The sequence below is a fragment of the Equus asinus genome, chromosome 2 (genome assembly GCF_041296235.1).
Source record: "Equus asinus isolate D_3611 breed Donkey chromosome 2, EquAss-T2T_v2, whole genome shotgun sequence".
Lineage (NCBI taxonomy): Eukaryota > Metazoa > Chordata > Mammalia > Perissodactyla > Equidae > Equus > Equus asinus.
Window position 1 is genome coordinate 182115565 of NC_091791.1, and position 22538 is coordinate 182138102.

Sequence of the window (22538 nt, forward strand, 5' to 3'; positions counted from 1 at the left end):
TGTTTATTGATAGTTAGGCCACAGTGTACGTTATAGGATCTTTAATTGTACAATTCTTTTAGACACTTGAGTGCCTAATCATGAAACACTAGAGCAGGACCAATGAGCGTACAGTAAAATACTCTTTATTTGCGTTTTCAGTTATCATGAGTTATAGGCATGTAAGATTTGGCCCTTTTCTGATGAAACCATGTGGCATTTTTGGACAAAATGTTCAGTGGGAAAACCAGTTAAGAGATTCAGCTCCAACTCAGATTCGGGGTGCTCCTAGTACTTGGTGCAGAGTAGATGACCAGTAAAAACTTGTTTATTCACTGAAGGAAGAAAAAAGCTGAGAATAATAGAGAAAGATCCTCTTCGTTGATTCATTCTCAGCTTAGACTAATGGCTTAAAAAAAAAGTATACCTATCAAAATATTTTGAAGTAATTTTCAAGCAAGAGCTTATTTGTTAGTTTTGCTAAGATTCATTTTCATCTATTCACGATCTATTCACTGAACAAAAGGTTACGGACCGCCTGTTATGCGCAGGCCCGGTGCTCGTGACTGGCTCTCCCGTGGAGCACAAAACGGGCAGGCTCTGCCGCCGTAGAACTCAGGTTTCAGTGAGGAAAACAGTAAAACACTAAAAAGAAATTAAATTTCAAAATGTAACAAGTGCTCTCTGTTAATGTCGACAGTCATTTGGTGAAACCGCTGAGTGGAGGAAGTTGTCACGTCCCCTCTTCCCACCCACAGACAATGAAAATACTTAGGAGGAGTCACAAATAACACGTGAGGCGCAAGCGCAGTCACCGTCCGCGCCACTTAATAGAACGCGGCAGTATCCATAATGTTTAGTTAAGGGGATGCCTGAAAGGTAACAAATGATGATTTTTGGCCATAAGTTAGAAGTCAAATTAAAGAACTAGCTATGAGGTCCTAGTTTGGGCATAAACACATTTGTCTATGGCCAATACAGTAAGGCTATAAGGGGTTGAATCTAGGTTGTCAGTGATTATTTTATTTTTAGGCATTAACGGATTATGGAATTGTGCTGCTTCTTGATGCTGGAGAAACGGTGACATTAAATACCTTCATTAATCGTGGACTCATCTACGTAGAGCTCGAGCAGTACAGTTTCGCGTTAGAGGTAATACTTCCTGTTTCCTTGTAAAAATGAACCCACCTGATTTTGCAGGTTCACTGCTGAAAATAGTGAGCAAGTTTTTCTCGATATCAAATGTCAATATTAATGAGCAATAACTCAACTTCAGCAAGAATTGTATCGAAATACTTTGAACGACTACTAGAATCTTTGCAAAAAATGTGTATTTTTACTGTTTTGATTACAGATAAATAGCCAATAAGTAAAAAAAAAAAAAATAAATGTGTCTGATTTGATGAAATATCAAGACTATACCTCCCCAGGGGAGTATCTTGTTTACACACAAAATTCTATTATTTGGCAAATAAATCAATTTATGTAGCTGGCCGGTGGTCTTTCTCATTCACAATTTTCCTCATTACTCATTAAAAATATATCAAAATAAATGTATTTTTTTTTGCACAGGGCAGAAAATAGCTGCTCACAATAGGCTCCTCAGAATAGATTTTTAAGTTAGTAGGAACGGGCACTCAGAATTGCGGTAGAAGACAGCATCTGTAATATATCAAAAAGAAACATGTGGCTTAAAAAGTATTTCTTTATAGAATAATTAAGCAAAATTTGCATTCTCATTTAATTTTATCTTATTTGTATTGTCTTTTTAAAGTTAACTTTGGAATTAAGGTTAAGAAATACAAGACAAAAATTAAATAGCATTTTGAAGTTTGCAGTGAAATAATGGTAGCTGGGCTTCGTTGTTTCTGAGGAGCCACAGCAGAACATTATGTCATGGAGTGTTTCCTATTTTCCTCACCTTCAAAGATGGCATGTATGAATTTTCTGCTTCTGGAGTCCTCTTTTGCAATTCTGCCCTACAGAATGACTTATTATTAAGGAGTGCCTGAGAAACTTTATTCTAGGCAGTTTGCACTCTGCTGAAAGGTAATTTCAAGAGTTGCACTTCTTTAGGTTTTGATTTTGAGATACACCATTCGGAATTTCCTCTGCTAGGGGGGCTAAAGGACTTTGTTTGGAGTAGGCAAGAAAGCTATGGCACTCTGGGCACCGGTGTTGGGGTGGAGAAAGGGAGGAAATCGGGACTGGGAACAAAGGACCTCAGCCGCTGGAGAGCTAAATGTGAGACCTGTGTTATCTACCAAGTAAGTACTTCCTGAGTCCTTCACAACAACATTAACTCTATTTGTTGCACAGTTGCTACCTACCATATTCTCAACAATGCTGAGTGATTTATGATTGTAACTTATAGAAGAGGATGCTGACATTCAAAAGAGGTTAAATAGTCTTTCAGCCAGAAAGTACTGGCAATATTGGAACTCAGGTCTCACTTGATTCCAAATCCTGTGTTCTTTCAGACAAGGCAAGGTACTGGCACTGAAGATGTGAAGATAAATATGCCAGATTTCCAGTCCTCGAGGAGCTCATGGTCTAACGGGAATCATTCTTGAGCCCTCTCTTTGCTCACGCCTCACATCTAACTCATGAGCAAGTCCAGTCAGCTCTACCCTCAAAGCACATTCTGAATTCAGTCATTTCTCGTTTTCGCCACGACTGTCCTCCTAGTTCAAGCCTCCACCACCTCTTCCCTGGACGACAGCAGGAGCTTCCTCGCTGGCCTCTGCTTTTGTCCCTCTACATGCTGTTCTCCACACAGCAGCCAGAGCCCTCTCCAAAACACAGAGCAGATCAAGTCATTCCTCTGCTCAGAACCCTCCAGTGACTTTCCATCACTCTTAGAATAAAATCTGAGCTCTTGACTGTGGCCAATCACGACCCTCCGTGATCTGACTCCTGCTCACTGATCTGACTTCACCATCAAATGTTCTTCTTTTCTCCTCTCAGGTCACTCCACTCTGCCCTTTTGCTATTGCTCGGAAATGCCAGGCTTCCTTCCTGCCGCAGGGTCCTCACACGAGCTATCCCCTATGCATAGAACACTCTTCCTACTGATCTGTGTGTGGCTCATGTCCTCCTTTCATTTCAGATGCCTGCTCAAATGTGCCTTCTTCAGTCAAAAAGATGGTGGATTAATTAAAATGGAACAAAAAATTTTACAATAATCCAAAATAAATCTGGGAAGGGAAAACAAAGCTGCAGAAAACAGAGGAGACCAGCAGAAAATAAATAAACAAATGGTAGACCTAAATCCAACCATATCAGTAGTTACATTTAATGAAATGGTCAAAATATGCCAATTAAGATAATGAGAATGTCAGATTGGGATTTTTAAAAAGCCCCAACTATATTCTGGCTACAAGAAATGCGCTTTAAATATAATGATGTAGAGAGGTAAAAGTAAAAGGCTGGAAAAACATATGCCCTACAAACACTAATTAAAAGCCAAAAAATGAAATTTTCTCTATGTAAAGTAAAAAAATTAATTTGAAAAATTGAACAAAAAAAGATGCAAGCTGAGGAGGAACTAATGAAGGAATCTAAGACTGAATAGTAAGAGAGCTAAAGGAAGAACCAAGAGAGGGCAGGGTCTTCAAACTCGCCCACGGAAGACTTTTTAGTGGGAATGATTGATTAACAGAGAGGTCAAGTAGGCTGCGAGCTGAAAACATCTTAGTTCGTGTCTTAAGTGACAGCTGTCTGACCTTCATAGGAACACCTTGACTAGGAAGCAGAGTGCAGCATTTAGACTGGCGTTGGTCACAAAGTTAATGGTTAAGCTCGTTGGATTGAGAACATTTGTTTATCTCTTTGTCCTTTTGGAAAACTACCCGGAAGATAGTAAAGGAATAAAAAAGATGTAATTCCACAAGGTCAAAGATAGTGGAGAAGAGCTGTTCAGGTGCTCAAAACTACCTTTCCAGATTTTAATGCCTCAAACTTAAATATGAATGGGTAGCCAAGGATCCTGTCCTTGAGGAAGGTAAAACAGAAACTAAAACAAACAAATTGTCATAGATATGCAGGGATGGTGGGAAGAGGGGAAGTGTGTCGAGTGATGGTGTTAGATAGCTAAACGCTCTCCTATGTTGGAAGTTAAACATAATATAATACTCATGTTATTTAGAAATTTGAAGGTAAATAGCAGAAGAAATAACAAGAAGATGTAAAAGCAATTGCGTTTGGGGAGTGGGACTCGGGAGAAAGAAAAGGTGGAGCAGGGATCACTCTAAGCACTGTAAGTTTTCTCGTTTTATTAGAACATATACACCATATATATGAGTTAAACTTTAATAATAATAAGAAGAAATATTTTCTTTAGAGGCAGTTTACAAATTACAAAATAAAGCTGGCCTTATTAAACAAGAATAAGAAGTTGATGGAATTTGGGCACTTGGAGACAGTGCGTGTTAACCATGCTTTCCGCGAGATTGGTGGTGACAGGCACTAGAAAGACATGGCCATGTGTGGTTTGCAGGCAGGGAGGGTTGAGGGAAGGCATCTTAGTTCGGGCAGTGAGACAAGACACAGAAGACAGCAGGAATATGATGGAACGAGTTTCCTGAGGGGATGGGAAGCAATGCTGTCAAGGGCCCACGCTCTGACACAGAAAGGCAGACAGTGTGGGTGAGGTCCTCACAAGTAAACTCATCAGCTGAGGAAATGACAGCGGAGGGAATTTGCTTTGTATATGAGCAACATTGTGTGGTTATTTATGATCCTCATATTAGAGAAAAATTAATGCAGAAGAGAAAAATCATAAAAATTATGGTTAGCTTTATTCTAAGTAGTGCTAATCGTCATCATTTATGTCTATTGTTGATAATTAAGGCTTAATTACCATGTGGTATAGTAATGACTATGTGTGTAGAGACAAGTTGACTTTTGTAAGTATCTGATGACAAAACTAAGCTTGAATTCTTGGCCTTTAAGTTAGTGATCACTCCTCGCAACTCCCGAAATTAATGGGAACGTTTGTCATAAATCTCACGTATACTCGTCGGTTTGCTTCCATTTTAGCTAAACAATCCTCTTAAAGGAGTTATCTGGTAGCATGTTTGATTAGATTATATTTATTAGGCAATAAGTTTCTTATTTTCTTCCAAATAGTTGCATTTAGTATCAATATATGCTTCAGGAATCTAAGTGGGGAGTCCACGTTCACAGATCGGTTTGTGACTGACACCTTCCTCCTCCATAGGATGCCAGAGCTCTCAGTTTGACCCCACTATTCCTTCGGCCACCCCTAGTATTTGCAGAAAACTCGTTCTACCCCGTAAAAAGCCAGCTTCCTCCCTCTGATAGAACTGGGAAGGTCTGTGGAAGGAGCAAGGAGGGGAAGGAGGAGGTTGGGGGAGGGAAAGGGAGACTGGCTCGCATGGTCAGCTCCTCTCCAGTTGGGTAGAAAGCAGAACTCTGCCACTTGCCCTTTAAGGCTGTAGAGTGCCAATGTCCCAGCCTCCAGGAAGGGCGTCTGGAGGGATTTCCTTTGCCCCTGCAGAGGAGGTTACAGTGCTCCCCCCTGTTTAGCTTGGTCAAGTGAGGTTACAGCCAAAATGACCCCTGAATATTCCTGCCGAAGCTGTCTTCTGGGAAAAAGCAGAACCATTGCAGTTGACATGACATTTTGATATGTAGATATTTATTTAAATATTGTATTAATTTCAGCCTAGTGATGTTCTTATTTTGCTTCAGGTTTCCAAATATTTTTGTAGGGCTTTGAAAAGCTTATGAGCTTCGGACTGTGTGTCTCTGGTGCCTAACAGAGGACAGTGTTCAGAGCCACAGAGGCAAGAACTCTTGCAGACTTAGCACTTTTAATACTCTTAAGTAACCTCTTCCCCAGGGGCGTTCGAGTCCATCCCAGGTGACCTCCCTAACTTTAAATCTGGGGGTCAGAGTTTCTTTCCATTACTCCGTCTTAGGAGGTCTCTGGGATCCCTGGACAAAATGATGGACTTTTCCTGGGAAGCATGGATTCCAATTGTTGGAGCAGCCTTAGCTAATCCACTCGAAAGGCCCAGTTATGCCCTTTCCCTGGGTCCAGGGTACCTATTTGTCCTCTAGTCATATCACGCCAAAGGTTCTCTCCAGGTGAATTTCCATTTCCATCTGGATAGGGAAGTCTCCGGTGGTGGTGATTGGAAAAAAAAAACAATAAAAAGAAATTAAATGAAGTACCTTGTTGCACATAGCAGGCAAAACCTCAGGAAAAGTGGAGACCAGTAGCACACAATTCTGCGTGAGTTTCCAGTTATGGGTTTCCTCTGATCCATCCATTCTTACTGGATGTGATACTAAAGGGAAAAAATAAAGTTTTAGGAACATGTATGTTTTAATGCTTGTGTTAAGTATATTCATGGCAGACTCAAAGTTAGAAGGAAGTTTAAGAAAGCACCAAAGATAATGTTGCAAAATTAACAAAAGTTTATAAAACTGTTTCAGGATTTCAAGCAAGCTGCACTGATAAGCAAGACTAGTGTGAGCCTTTGTCAAGCCACTGCCATATGCCATCACAGGTATGGAGTGCAGTTTATGTTCAAGTGAAAGCAAGCGGGACCGTCAAATTGACAATTATCATAGAAGAACAGGAAAAACAGAGGAAAATGCTGTGGAAGTGACAGAGTACAAAACATGGGGAGAAACAGAAAGAATCCCTGTATAGGAGTGGGGGCACACCCAAGTGTGTCATCAGCACCCTTCTATCTTCTAATAAACTGTTTTAGCCAAGTCAGCTCGTAAACATCTGCATCCCGGCACTGCGGTGTCCATCTGATTCAAGGCCACTGACTGGGAAAGGACCTTGGTAATATACAGAATAAAATCACACATAGCTTGAAATATACACAAATAAAATCAAGTAATTTATTTTGTTCATAAAGTGGAACTAACTTTTAAAAAGTTTGTTTCCTGGAAGAGAGGGTGGTCTCAAAAAATACTTTATTTCCGAGAAAATTTTGTCTTTAGAAGATATTCTAAAGCTAAAACCATTTAAAACAATGCCAGTAAATATCTACATAGTACACAAAAATCTACAAAGACATATTACTTAAAACATTATTACCTGTTTTTGGGATTACTGTAAAAATAGGTAAGTTGTAGAAGGGAGAAAGGACAGTTACGTAAGGCTGGGCACTGAAGGTGACCAGTTTAAAAGTTGCTCTGAGATGAGATTAGAGTACGGGAGATTCATTTGGATAACGGTAATGTTTATATTTCTGCATGTACATCTGACATCTAAATATTAATTTCTGGTCATTTTACCTTTAAAAGCACAGAGATCCAGCATGTGATGGTTTTAATGTGGGATAAAATGTATTTGGTTAAGTGATATTTTACAGCACTAGTTTTCGTGAGAGGAGCAATAGTGGTTAATTGGAGGAGGAAATTAGGACGGGAGACTAGGCTGTGTGAGTATCCAATTTAGACAATAGGACATCGCTTGAATTATTTAGGAAATTGACATTCTTTTTTCCCTGTTTTAAGGCATAGATAGTACAGCTATATTTCCCTACGACAGTTAGATTTTTTAATTTTATGAACATAGTAATATAATAACTGGAATTTGTGAAGTTGTCTTTGGGTTTTAAGGCCTAAACTGCCCTCGGACCTTTAATTTTGCACAGACAGCAAAACCTAGTCACACCACTGTCCATTTTAAACCAGCAACCTGTGTACAATCCATGTCTTTATGTCACCGTCATTCTTAAAAAGAGATGCAATAATGATGACTAATGTGTTTGTTTTGGTGGGTGAGTGCAGACCGAAAATGTCTGAGGTCATTGCATTCTCTTAAAACTGAAAACAGATTCCAGAATTTCTCTCAACCTCGGTCCTGTGTTTAGCAGCTATTAGAGTCAGTAAATTTCTCTGTGTGCCGGTTTCCGGTCTCTTTTATGAAATGTAATCACTGGGTATATATGGCAGAGCCTCCTTAAGCTGATACTGCTTTGCAATTCCAAATAACCAACTTCCATCAGCCAACTGGAATCTCTATTGTCCTTTAATAAAAGTAGAGTTTAAATCTGAATTTAACAGTAAGGAATGTTCAGGGATTGCTTATATGTATTTCAGGAAAATATTTTTGCTTTTCAAGGTAAACTGTAATGTGCTTACACCGCAGCGGCGTGGTCTGTAAGTTTTGAGATTCACTATTGGCGTCTTAGAGTGGAGAAAGTAAAGATTTTCCCATTTGGAAAATTCTTTTAAAAGAAGGAATCTTTAAATTTTAGGACTTTGATCTTTGAACTCATGGGGTTGCAGACTTTTGAAGGATGCCTTTGTGTATCTCTGGTTCTCACTCTTGTGGTTGCTAGGAGACAACATTCCTTAGGCTGAATATCCCGCTTGTTGCCCAGTTTGGTCATTGAGAGTGTTCTGCTAGAGTTAAATTTTAGATCTTTGAGAAAGCCACCTTCAGATTTAAAATATGTCACAGAGGAGAGCCTGATGACTCAGTTACATATACCCCACTTTTTACTTCAGCACGTTTATTTTACTGTTCTTACATTTGCATAAAATACTTTTGAATCTTTGACTCTGCAAGCTACATTCTTTAGTTTTGGGAGGTATTTATGATTTATTTGTACAACTCGGTAGAGCACATCTGGTCGCGTATGTGGTTAATGTGGAAAATGCGGTGGGCCTTTGTGCCTGTGGCCTCACCTGCGGGCGCAGCACACGATGTGGAGTTAACGGACACTGAAATGAGAACCACACCCTTTCCGTCAGTGATTACGTTATTTTAGATTTATACAAACACATTTTATTTTAGAAAAACTATTTTGATAGACTTTTATATTTGTGGAGTTGATGCTTAACAATTTATCTCCGTGAACATGTATCCAGATACAACACAGATATTCTGCCATGTTTTTCCACTGTCCAAGCACCATGTGATTATTAACAAGAGCCTCAGCCTATAGGATAGTTTGTGATACACACGTCTTCATTTTCAGTCATTATCAGCTTTGAAGAGCTTGCAAGGTGGCTTTCAAGGTCCCTTTCCAGATTTAAGGTTTAATGATTATTCACTTACTCTGAACAGACTAGCTCATTAAACATTAGTGCTGATAACTAGATAGGTATAGAAAAATAGCTTCAATTCATTGCCTCATTTTTTTTCTTTTTAAATTGGTTAGTCTATACAAAGGGTGAGATTATATTTTATAAACTGTATATTGGCATATGTACTCACAAAGGATTTTTAATTTCCCTATGGGCAAGAGGTTTCAGTGTATCTAATGCAATTTGGATGTCAGTATACTAAGAGCATTTCAATGATTTATGGGAAAAATGCGAGAACTGGGACTGCCATGGAAATTTAGGTTTACATGGTCACCATAGGTATGCATCGTAAGTAAATAATTCACTACTCATAGATAGAAATCCTGAGCACAACAAAACATCAAATAAATGCATTTTATACAGAATTACTAGTCTAATTATTATTTCTTTTTATTGAAGTGATGTTGGTTTATGACATTATACAAATTTCAGACATGCATCATTATATTTGGCTTCTGTATGGACTGCGTCCTGTTCACCACGAAAAGTCTAGTTGCCATCTGTAGCCATACACACATGCCTTTTTACTCCTTTCACCCTTTCCCCACCCTGTCCCCCTCTGGTAACCACAAATCTGTCCTTCTTATCTATGTGTGTGTTTGTTTATCTTCCACGTATGAGTGAAGTCATACAGTAATTGTCTTTCTCTGTCTGACTTATTTTGCTTAGCATAATACCCTCAAGGTCCATCCATGTTGTTGCAGATGGCAAGATTTCATCTTTTTTATGGCTGAGTAGTATTCTACTGTATATATATATATATATAGACCATATCTTCTTTATCCATTCATCCTTTTGTGGGCAGTTAGGTTGCTTCCAAGTCTTGGCTATTGTGTATAATGCTGCGATGAGCATAGGGATGCATATATCTTTTCGAATTAGTGTTTTCATGTTCTTTGGATAAATACCCAGAAGTGGGATAGTTGGATCATATGGTTTTTCTACTTTTAATTTTTTGAGAAATTTCCATACTGTTTTCCATAATGGCTGTGCCAATTTGCATTCCCACCAGTAGGGTATAAGGGTTCCTTTTTCTCCACATCCTCTGCAACACTTGTTATTTCCTGTCTTATTAATTATAGCCATTCTGATGGATGTGAGGTGATATCTCATTGTAATTTTGATTTTCATTTTCCTAACAATTAGTGATGTTGAGTATCTTTTCATGTGCCTGTTGACCATCTGAATATCTTCTTTGGAAAAATGTCTGTTTGTATCCTCTGCCCATGTTTTGATCAGGTTGTTTGTTTTTATGTTGTTAAGTTGTATAAGTTCTTTATATATTTATGTATTTTGGATATTAACCCCTTATCAGATATATGATTTAGAAATATTTTTCCCCAGTTGATGGCTTGTCTTTTTCTTTTGTGGATGACTTCCTTTCCATCTTTTCTATCCAGCTTTTTTTCCAAAAAAGCTGTGCAGAAGCTTTTTAGTTTGACGTAGTCCCATTTGTTTATTTTTTCTTTTGTTTCCCTTGCCTGGGGAGACACGATATTCAAAACAATCCTGCTAAGACTGATGTCGAAGAGTGTACTGCGTATATTTTCCTAAAGGAGTTTTATGGTTTCAGATCTTACATTCAAGTCTTTGATTCATTTTGAGTTAAATTTTTTGTGGATAGTGTAAGATAATGGTCTACTCTTATTCTTTTGCATGTGGCTGTCCAGTTTTCCCAACAAGGGTTATCAAAGAGACTTTCCTTTCTCCATTGTATGTTCTTGGCTCCTTTGCCAAAGGGAAGCTGTCCATAGATGTGTGGGTTTATTTCTGGGGTTTCAATTCTGTTCCATTAATGCATGTGTCCGTTTTTTTGTCAGTCCCATGCTGTTTTGGTTACTGTAACTTTGTAGTGTATTTTGAAATCAGGGAGTGTGATAGCTCCAGCTTTGTTCTTTTTTCCCAGCATTGCTTTGGCCTGTTTAATTATTCTTGATAAGAGTTTGTTGTCTATGTTAGCATTATTTCTGTAATACAGTGAGAAGGCAGCTACAGGCATTGCGACCCAATATTCAGTGAACTTTTACTTCTGAAATGGTGCCAGTTATCAGGAGAGAAGCACAATTGTCTCGTAAACTACTTGAGGGAAGTGAGCTTCTGTTTTCTTAGTGAGAATCCACAGAGAGAACACAGAAGTTACCACCTGGCTCATGTATGTGAATGTTAACCTTCGCCTGTCTGGGACGTTGGAAGCCAAGCTTTCCTGTTGATTCCTGTGTGATGAGAGCACTTGATGCCCCACTTTTGAGCAGTGTTTGCCAAAATATGGAGCAAATATCATGAGTACCTCAATTATTTTTCATGGTGTGCACAAGCATTAAAAAATATATATATATTTTAAACTTATGAATTATTTCTGGAGTTTTCCATTTAATATTTTTGGACTGCTAATGACCACAGGTAACTGAAACCATGGAAAATGAAACCTCAGATAAGGGGGGACTACTGTACTTGCTGACTATGTGACCTTTCCTTCCTTCCTGGAAAATGTCCTGTTTGGTTGGGCCACTTGTCATTCCTTCCTACTGATTTGCATGGCCTCTTCCCAAAGCTGGGAACTTAGTCATTCTCCCTTATGTGGTGCTTCCTCAGTTGTCCTTTGCGTTTGGTTTTGTTTGTGGTGTAACTCCTTTTTTAAACCTACAGGATTTCTTACTTTTGCTTTAAGTCAAATTAATCATGAACTCCAGAAGGCATAAAGGAAAATATTGATACATTTGACTCTGTAAAAATCAAGGCCTTCTCCCCCCATAAACGCATGTTTTCTTCTGATACTTTTATGGTTTTATTTTTTACGTTAAAATTTTGCGGGGCCGGCCCAGTGGCATAGTGGTTAAGTTCACTCACTTGGCTTTATCGGCCTGGGGTTTGGAGGTTTGGATCCCGGGCATAGACCTGCATACCACTCATCAAGCCTTGCTGTGGCAGTGTCCCACATACAAAATTGAGGAAGATTGGCACAAATGTTAGCTCAGCAACAATCTTCCTCAAGCAAAAAAGAGGAGGATTGGTAACAGATGTTAGCTCAGGGCCAATCTTCCTCACCAAAAAAAAAAAAAAAAATAAATTTTTGGATCCATCCGGAATTTGTAAAGAGTAAGGTGAGAATCCAACTTTATTTCTTTGTGAATGCCAGTTGTCAGTTGTTCCATGATCGTTAGTTAATCCTTCCTCTCTCTCACTTGACAGCATTAAAAAACACTAAGTTACATCGTGAGAAACTTAATTGCTTTTCAGTTTCAAACTGAATTCCTTCACAAACCTTCTGAATACATCAAGGAGAAAGCCTTAGCTAAGAGCTAGTCTTAAACATCTTTCCAACACGGTGATAGATGGGGCAGCCCTCAGGTTCAGTGTTCTGCAGACTACAGTATCCAGCTCCAAAATTTATTTATTTTTGTGACTGCCTTCTATTTATGGCATGAGGCACTGATTTTTATTTATGGTATTGAAATTAAGTTGTCTCTTAAAACAGATTTAGTTAAATAAAACAGTGATTTGACTTAAAGAAAAATGTTCAGTAAATGATACTGTAGGTGGAGCCACTGCCACGAAGGAGGGGCTGAAGTTTGGGAAACGTATTTCAAGAGATACTGCTGGGTAATAGCCAGGAAGTGATAGTTTCTAGAACAGTTATCTTGGGTTCCATGTGTTTTGTAAAAGAAAAATTGGTGAAGAAGTGATGCATCTTGTTAGATTTTGAAATCTTCTGGAGAAGGAATGAAAGGAATGGAAGGAAGATAATCATCTTTACTGGGTGCAGGTCTCTGTGCTACGTGTCTTTCAGATGCTCGCATTGGGTCCTCGTGACAGCCTAGAAAGCTCAGTATTAACTTGCATGTTCAGGATTAGGTCTGACTCCGAGCCTTCCTCCGGCCTCTCTGCTGAGATGCCAGCGCTCGTGCGCCAGCTGCAGGTGTCGTTAAAGGGAGGAAGGTGCCGTAGAGACGACCGTGCGGAAAAGCACGGCGTTTGGAGGAGGGTTTACCGGAGTTTGAATCCCAGACATTTACTCTGTGCAACCTTAGCATGCTCTTTACTATATTCTTTACTAGGTGCAGACTTTTCTGAGCCATTTTCTTTTAATCTATAAAATGTAGAAAATTACAGCTAGCTTAGAGTCGTTGGAAGGATTCAGTGGAACAGCATATTTACGTAGCACTTAGCACAGTACCTGGCAAGTTTCTCGATGTTAGCTCCTGCATTCTGTTTTTTAAAAAATGTCTCGACTTTCTCCATGTTAATTGAGATTAACTATAATTGTTAAATAAGCATGTGAGATGGAAATGCAACTCTCTGCCCATGGACGAATGTTTGATCTCTTCAACAGCCCTCACCCCACCACAAGAGAGTCATTAGGGGAGAGGCAGAGTTATCATTTAGTCGGATGTATTCACAAGTTAATAAATAAAATGCATCTTACTTCTTTTTCTCCCTCCTCTCCACAAAGAAAGGGCCTGCTTTCACAGAAATCTGAAGTAAGGACTTCCATGTAAGGAAAATTTGGCTCCTTTCATTGCATAGGGCAATATTAAATACACATCAATAAATTTATTTTAGTCTGATTTAAGTAGTGTATTTTGTCAATAAGAGCACGTTTTTCTACATTGGCCACTGATAGCTGTAAAAAACTGGTTCAGGATTGCCATTCAGACTTTTGTAATTCTGAAAAAAGAACTCCAGACTATCATCCCAGCATATTCTGCTATAAAAACGGCTCTTACCCTCCTCTCCCCTTTTACTAAAATCTTCAGAGACCCTATCAGACTTCCTTACGTCACATGGACTTACATACTTCCTTCCTATGATGGACAAGAAAAAGGAAAGGTTTTTTATTAGGGTCAATGCAAATCTTTATGAAAAAGTTATCTACAGGAAAGCACTTAGAAAACTCACCCGAAAGCATCGATATTCTCATGTATTTTCAGGAATAAAGAATTTGAAGAAGCTGTCGATTTCTTCACTTGGGCTCTTAAAATTAATCCACATTTTCTGGATGCTTACGTTGGACGGGGAAATTCTTACATGGAGTATGGCCGTGATGAAGCCACCAAACAAGCACAGAAGGACTTCCTGAAAGTGTTGCATTTCAATCCAGCGTACACAAAAGCCAGAATTAGTTTAGGCTATAACTTGCAGGTAATATTATATAGTTTGATTCTGGGCCGTGAAAGCACCTTTTGGACAAGAGAAAGAATGGATTTGGCCCTCACTGGCGATGGGGGTAGTGTTATCCCTTTGGTTATGAACACTTGACCTTTCCCCTACTGTGAGTATCCAGAGCAGCAGCGGGAAGCAGGGGTCTCATTCCTGGGTACAGGAGCCTCCCTGGGGAGCAGGCCTGGGGCCCTGCTGTGTAGTGAGATAAGGATCTTGGAACCTGTTTCCTTAATGCCTGAACCCCTCCTTCCTTCCCCCTGACTCTTACAGACAACTGTTGAATTTGCCTGATGAGTTTCACTTACAAGAATCTGGCTAACCTTTGTTTCACTAGCTTCACCTGCGCTCCCTAGGTTTTGTCCTGTCGAATTAGTGAAAAGCTAGAGAGAATAAACAATGTATGAAAGTTTTGAAGTGGACTCCAGCCATGTGATGGGTCAGACAAGCACTGTATGGGGACTTCTGAATTCAGCTCATCTTCCCAAAAGGCAGTGAATTAGAACACACTGGGAGGGCAGGAGACCAACCAGCATTTGTCCTCCCAGCAAGATGCAAGCGTGGCCCTCTCTGCAGGGCCAAGTCAGTCTCTGAGTGATTTCTGGGACACTCTGACGGGACCCATGCACCCACCAACCTATTCACACTAATTTACACTAATAAAAGATGTAGTGACATTTTTGGAATAAAGTGCTTAAAGTGCTATACTCATGAAAAGGAACTGAGTAATCTTAAATCTTCCTTTAATACCCAAAATGTTAAACAATGGGCAAAAAGTATGTTTGAATTTTTGTAACTTGCAGAAATTCCTGTTAATAATTTGCCATTAAAGTTGATTTTTGTTTTTTTTCATTTAAAAATAAGTGAGTTTGGCTCATCTGAGACTAATAACATTGGAGGTGATTTTTGGGATTGGTGGTTGCAGTGAGGTATGCCCAAGAACTTATTAATAAGGGAAATAAGATTGCCTTCTGAGAGTTAAACATAAAATTATTAGCCATTGTTGGAATGCCGTAGAAATTTGCAAAGTCAATTTAAAGAGACAGGATGATGACTCCCAAAGCAGCCAGGGCTTGCAATCCAATAAAATGCGTTAACTTCAGCATTCATTGCATTCCGAAGGCACACTGAACGCCTAATATAGGACAGGAACCGCCGCAGGCCTGGGGATACAGCAGTGAACAGAATGTACTTGGTTCATTTGGTGGAGAGATGAACGTCAAGCAACCATGTGAATAATTATTTAACTGCTCGTGATACGTGCAACAGAGGAAAAGGATGGGTTTTAGGATAACATGTAACAAGGAAACCTAGCTTTGTTTAAGGGGTAAGGGAAGGCTTTTTGAGAAATTAACGTTCCAATTGAGGTTTGAAAGACTAGTCATTGGTCAGAGACAGGAGTTGGGGCTAGGACACAGAGTTCCAGACAGAGGGAACAGCCCACCAGAAACTCTTCTGAGAAAGAGACAGAGGGCCCAAGTGGATGGAGCGCTATGCACAGGGGGAGAGTGATGTGGGATAAGGCTAGAGAATTGAACAATGACTAGAGGTGAAGGCCTTGCAGGCCAGTTAAAAATGTGAATATCATTCACAAGAGCAGTGACATCGGATTTGTGTTTTTATGAAGATCTCACCAGGTAGATAGCAACCTGAAGGAGGATCGAAAAGCACAGCAGTATGAGGAAGGGTGGAATCAGGAAGGGAAAGCCTGGAAAAGCTGAGTTAGAGGGCCCATCCAAGCCCTGTTCAGGGGAAGGAGTGACGATTTGTTCAACAAATACGTACGGATTCCCCCACCATGTGTCTAGCACTCGGGATCTAGAAGTGAGCCAAACAGACGTCGTCAGGAAGAGACGACAGAAATCTTATTGTGAGGCTGTTTGCTGTTTAATAGTGTAACAACCTAATCTCAATTTGCCTGGTTCCTTGTTTATCAAACGAATTCGTGATCACAATGTTGAGTTCCAGGTAATTTACCCTGAGGGAGAAGATTTGCTGGCTAAAGAACTGTGTCTAGTTATCTTATTAGTTACATTGCTTATTAGTTTTTGCAAAAGTTACTGGGCTCAGCTTGGTTTATGTGAGTCAGCTTCTGAGATTCTGACAGGTTGAGATTTTGAGCCCACGAGAGTAAAGGACGGACCCTGGACCGGGCTGAGTTTATCAACGTGCTGCCGTTCTGTGACGAGGTATTTGGTCACCAACTGGTCTTCTCTAGGAAACACTCTGACATCGTTCGATGAACAGTCTCCCTCTTCTGACCTTTTGTCTGGTTTTCTGGTTGGTGCTAAGGTTGGTATAAATGGATGCCTGGTAGATTTACATGCATTTTCCATGGAATATGTATAGTGATCCTAAAATTCCAGACGCTTGTATAATTTATCAAAATAGATATAACACCATTTGTTTATTCATCTATTGATTGAACACATATTTGTTTTATTATGTATTCATTATGTGTAATTGGAGATTCAATGCCAAGCAAGTAAATACAATCCTTGCCTGTGCGTGTGGAGCTCAATGTACGTTTTGTGATGATTGTCAGAAGCACTGGTGTTTCACATGGTGGCTGTGAGTTTATGTTGTCCAAGATTGGTATAAGAGATGACTCTGACAATTAGATTTCTTTTAATTAATTAAAATTCAGCTTAAATTATTCAGAGGTCAATTGAATGTACTTCGCAGAACTGCCTACTTCCTTGTTTAGCGTATCTTAGATATAGCACTATATATCTTTAGTAAAGGTTTTATTTGATTAAGTTAGAATTATAGACACTTGTCATGTTACGGACTATTTGCTGCTTCATGTAAATGGAAAATTATTTTAGGCCCAAGAAAAATTCCAGAAAGCTTGGAACCACTTTACCGTTGCCATAGAAGTTGATCCAAAGAGCCACCTGGCCTATGAAGGGAGAGCTGTGGTCTGTCTTCAGATGGGCGACAATTCTGCTGCAATTCAGGATATTAATGCTGCCATAAAGGTAAACATCCACTTAGATTCTAGTGTCGTTAGCATAAATTAACACCATCAATGGCTTACTTCAAGTGAGATGTTCTCTGATACTTTTTTCAAGTGACTTGTAGAGAATATAATACTTCTATTTTTTTTTTTTTCCAGGAGGTTCCTGGAGTAGAGTTATGGCTTGCCAATTTTATAACCTAAATGTATTTAAAATTCAAAAAATAAATTCCTGATAAATGTTGATTCCTCTCACTAAATGCCATTTGTAGTTTCATGGGACATCAATATTATTTTGTAATAAAAAAAGAATGCAATACATAATATTCTGTGTTTGAAGGAACTGAAAAAAGAATAAAGTATATCCCAAGATTATTTTGTAGTGAAATGGCAAATAAAAATCTTAGGGTTTGTTTACAGTGATAGAAAATCTTCCTTTTTTTTTTTTTTTCCCTAGATTTTGGGTTTTGTTTCTGTAGATTTGCGTAGATATTGTAATCTTTGAGACAAGAAAAAGGAAAGAACTGAAAGATAACTGCTATTACATAGGACAGATAAACATGTTAGTTACTTAATTTCTCCTCCAGCTTAACAGAGCTAAACAGTAAAGCTTTTCTCTCTGTGTCTGTGCGTTGGAAAGGAGCTGAGTAAAGCACTAAGCCTGTTTGTTTTATTGCAACCAACTCAACAAAGTGTTGACACTAAACCAACTTCATATCAAGTCCTTTCTCAAAATATTTGTTCTAATGGGGTTTCACCTGCACTATAAAATTACTAGTTTCCCACAAGTAGATTTCATAACGTTCATTTTTGCAGACATGAAATCGGAGATAAATACTATTCCCAGATGCTAAATACTCCTACTATTATACTGCAGATCAATACAACGGCAGAATTCTTAACAAACCGTGGTGTGATTCATCAGTTTATGGGTCAACAACAGAACGCAATGAAAGACTATCAAGCGGCAATTTCTCTAAACCCTGAGTACTCGCTGGCTTACTTTAACGCAGGAAATATCTACTTTCATCACAGGCAGTTTTCCCAGGTAATGTGAGTTTCCCTTAAGAGTTTCTTTTTGACACTAAATGCTTTCTTTGTCATATATAGTTTCAAAATGCAATCCTTACATCTCAGGCTAATCATTCATTAGCTCTTCTTTTTATTTAATTAAATTAATTAATTAATTTATTTTTGTGAGGAAGATTGGCCCTGAGCTAACGTCTATGCCAATCTTCCTCTATTTTGTGTATGGGATGTGGCCACAGCATGGCTTGATGAGCCGTGTGTATCACAGCACCCGGGACCCGAACCTGCAAACCCTGGGCTGCTGAAGCTGAGTGCACGAACTTAACCATGACACCACTGGGCCAGCCCCTAGTTCTTCTTTTTTTTTCCAAAAAAAAATGTTCCTTTCATAAAAATGTTTATACCTCTTTGGATTTATTCTCCTCATTATCACCAACCATTCAACACTTGTCCAGGTAACGTTGTTTGGGACATCCCCCAAAGTCAGCAATTGCCTTCTTATCCATCTTCGCCAGCCCCCGCCTGGAATCCTCTGCTCTTTGCCGCCATTTAGCCAAATCTCAGACTTCCTTCAGGACCCTCTTTCATGATGTGATTATCTAACTCGTCTCAGTTTCTCCCTTTTCTAAATTTCAGTCCTGTGAGCACTTGTTTGGGACTAAGGAGATACGGATGTTCTGGTTTTGTGACTTCTTAATCTCTCTGGACCTCAATTCATAATGTCTGAAATAAAAGTTGGGGGTTATTAGATTTTTAAAAAAATATTTTGAATTTATTTTATTTGAACAATAACATGTAATACATTTACAGAATTCAAACTTTAAGTTGAATTTTCATTTTTTTATCTATGGTCACTCTTTTGTTCTTTTTCTTCAATTTAGCTTTTCTTTGGTCTATCTTTTTGAGTACGAAGCTTAATTCATTTATTTCTCCCTTTCATGTCTGGTGATAAGTTGTTGAAGTCATGCATTTTCCCAAGTGGTGCTGTTAGCAATATCCCACATATTTTGGTCTGTAATGATTTTATTTTTGTTTGCTATCCCAAAATGTTGCACCTGAAATTTTATTTCCCTTTGACTAAAGAATAAAAAGTGTTAGGGTATTTAAAATGTCCAGATGGAAGGGCTTTTATTTTTTCTAATTTGGGGAGTTATTGAATTTTAATGTGATCTAATACATGGCAACTTTTTTTTTAATATTCTAGGGGCCTTTCCAAAGAAGTGTTTCTACTATCAGGCTGTAGAGTTAAAAGTATATGTCTAAAATCTACCTTATTATTATTTCTTTTTTTGGTGAGGAAGGCTGGCCCTGAGCTAACATCTGTTGCCAATCTTCCTCTTTTTGCTCGAGGAAGATTGTCCCTGAGCTAACATCTGTGCCAGTCTTCCTCTACTTTATATGTGGGATGCTGCCACAGCCTGGCTTGATGAGCAGTATGTAGGTCCACACCTGGGATCTGAACCCATGAACCCCAAGCCACTGAAGTGGCACTCATGAACTTACCCTCTATGACACCAGGCCACCCCTTAATTATGTTTTTAATTAGCCTATATCCATACTTTTTATCCACTTGGTTTATCTTGGTCTGGGAAAGCTTTATTCTAGTATCCCAGAATTAGTGTGGCCCTATATTGTTTTCTTTACATCTCTTGTAATTTCTGCTTTATGAAAATTGCTGCTACATTATTTCATATATAGATATTCATACATATTGCATACGCAGTGTGAACTGTAGCCTTCAGCCTTACAAATGCCCTTCTCGGTTTCTTTCAGCGTTCTTTGGCAGAGGTCCTGCTTTATCTGATAAGTCCTCTGCTTTCACAGGTTTGCTTGTGCTGATCTTCCCTTGCTCTTCCTTTTATTTTCGTGTTGAGAATCCTTTGTTTTAGGTCTTCTTTTTATATGGCATAGAGTTGGGTTTTGCTTTAGATGCTGATTTAAGAACATTCACCTTTTAATAGCTGGGTTAAGCCCATTTACATTTTGGCATGATCAATATGTTTGGTCTCAGTTCTGTTGTTTTATGTCATATTTCCTGTTTATATGTATTTAAAATATTTTATCCTGTGGTCTATTTTATTTAATTTTTTTCAGTTTTTCTGATATTTAGGAAAGTTTAGAGTTTTGCTCTAGTGATTACCTTTATAAAAATAACTATACCCTTAGTTCCTTATTTCTTTAATTTCTTCTTTAATTTACTATGAACAACAATAAAGTTACCTTTTAATCTCTTCCTCCATTGCTCCTCCCTCTCATCTCTTACGCAATTTTAGTTAATAGAATTCTCTTTTAAAAAAATGTTTATATTTCTATTCTTAAATATGCTTGAGCTTACTGTGTCTGCTTACTTCCTACTGTCTCTCTTCTCCCATTTTGTTGTGAGTTTCATGATTCCTACACTGCCAGAGGATTGAATATTTGCCTACTATTTTGTTAGTCTTATTTCACATTTTTGTCTTAGTTCTCCAGTTAAGTATATTCAATCCTCATCACCAGGCTTTTTGCCAGTTTCCCTCCCAGCCAGTCACTTCTTGGTTGTCTGAAATTAGTCCCCTAGTAGAGTCCAGAGAAAGGGCTCATGAGAACAATGGTCTGTGAATGTTTTCATGTTCATAGCAGTTTGCCTGTGTCCTTTACATCTTGTAACAGCATGGCTGGGTTTAAAATCCTTGCCTCACTTTTTCTTTCCTGGAGTGTCTTATAGGTATTTTTTCACTATTTTCTGCTGTTGTATGTAGGGGTCAAAAAGCCTCATGCAAACCTGATTTTTTTCCTTTATCAGTGACTTCTTTTTGTCAAGATAACACAGATTTTTTTTTTTTAAACAAAAAGTTTTGCTAAGGTATGCCTTAGAGTTGACCATTTGGGATCAAAGTTATAAAGTACACAGTGTACATTTGCAATATATAGATTTCAGAAAATTTTTGTTGAATTCAGTGTAAAAATTCTTTTCTGTTTCATTGTTTTGATTTTCTTCATTGGGAATAAATACCAATTACTATATATATTGGATGTCCTTTGAGTTCTGTATACCAAATATTTTTTCTCAAATGCTTTTATCTCTTGATTTCTGTTTCATTTTCTTTGCCTTTTCCTCAAGTCTCTTCTAAATCTTTACTGTGTTTTCTGAGATATCTTTTATCCCCTCATGGACTTTATAATTCAGGTTTCTTTTTAATTTTTTTTTTTTCAGTTCTATCTATTTCCATGTCGTATCTTCCTGGCCATCTCTTTTCTGAGATCCTTTAATTCTGACTTATTGTTTTCTTAAATGCAATTGCTTCCCCAACATTTTTTTTCCTAGTTCATTTTGAAATGTTATGTAATAATTTTTAATCTACATTGTGGCAATAGTTTTTCCTGGGGGAATTTTTATAATCTTTCTAGAAATTAAGCTGTTATTTTTCATCCTTGTTTTTACAATGAAAGCAGGCAAATTACTTTTCTGTTACTCACGTCTGTATGAGATAAATTTTTTGCTGGACAGATAGCAGAGAGTCCTGCGGGAACGGGGAGGACATGCCGTGGTAGCCTTCCAAGTTGGGCTCCCTCTGTTGCTGTAGCAAAGGACTTTACAGTGTATCTCCTCCAGCTTAGCCTGCTTCGGGAAGGCCTCTCCCGCAGCCTCTGTCTTTCTCAGAACTTTTCACAGCCCTTGCCTCCAAGACAACGTACTCATTTTACAAAGTTGTTTCTGTCGCTTGTGTTTTCTGAGACCTGTCCCCTCTGTATTCTTCTCTATCACCCAATGATGTCACCACACCCCTTAATAAAATGATCTTTGGGGCACCTTTATGTGCCAAGAGGCTATGTTTCTTGTCCATATTTTGCTGGAAAAGTTCCACAAACCTTTCCTGATTCGTCTTAGCTCATCCTTCTTTCAATCTCTACATGTTTGTGATATCCCTGCTAAGTGCTAGGCAGTACCAAAGACCCTGAGGATACAGAGCTGAACGAGATAAGGAAGGCTCCTTTTCTGATGTGAGTCACATTTTATTGGAGGAAGAAATAGGAAATGAACAAGAAAATAGTAGTAGTGATAAACGTCTAATACAGTCTCATGGAAGCACGATTATCTCAGGATTAGCATCTGTGTGGGACCATGTGAGATCACCTGAGGGATGGTACAGGTGGAGAGAAGGGGTTTAAGGAGTGAGCCCAGAGGTAAGGCTGATGTTCAGAAGTGAAGCAGAGAGGAGGCCCCAGAACGTAGACTGAGAAGGGAGCATATAGCCTGGATGATGGGAAGGAAAGCAGGAGAGAATGGTTTCACCTCCAAAATAAGGGCTCTAAGGGGGGAAAAGTGTCCTGTGTCAAATGCTGCTGA

The 22538-nt window shown here is 38.7% G+C and overlaps 1 protein-coding gene across 1 annotated transcript in view; it reads left to right on the forward strand.

Moving 5' to 3' along the window:
* TTC6 (tetratricopeptide repeat domain 6) overlaps positions 1 to 22538 on the forward strand; it is a 183417-nt gene that overhangs the window by 155124 nt on the left and 5755 nt on the right. The window contains exons 27-31 of the mRNA XM_070520038.1: positions 1012 to 1131; positions 6445 to 6518; positions 13995 to 14205; positions 17052 to 17204; positions 18060 to 18230. Coding sequence (XP_070376139.1) covers positions 1012 to 1131; positions 6445 to 6518; positions 13995 to 14205; positions 17052 to 17204; positions 18060 to 18230 — 729 coding nt within the window. The remainder of the gene's footprint in view (positions 1 to 1011; positions 1132 to 6444; positions 6519 to 13994; positions 14206 to 17051; positions 17205 to 18059; positions 18231 to 22538) is intronic.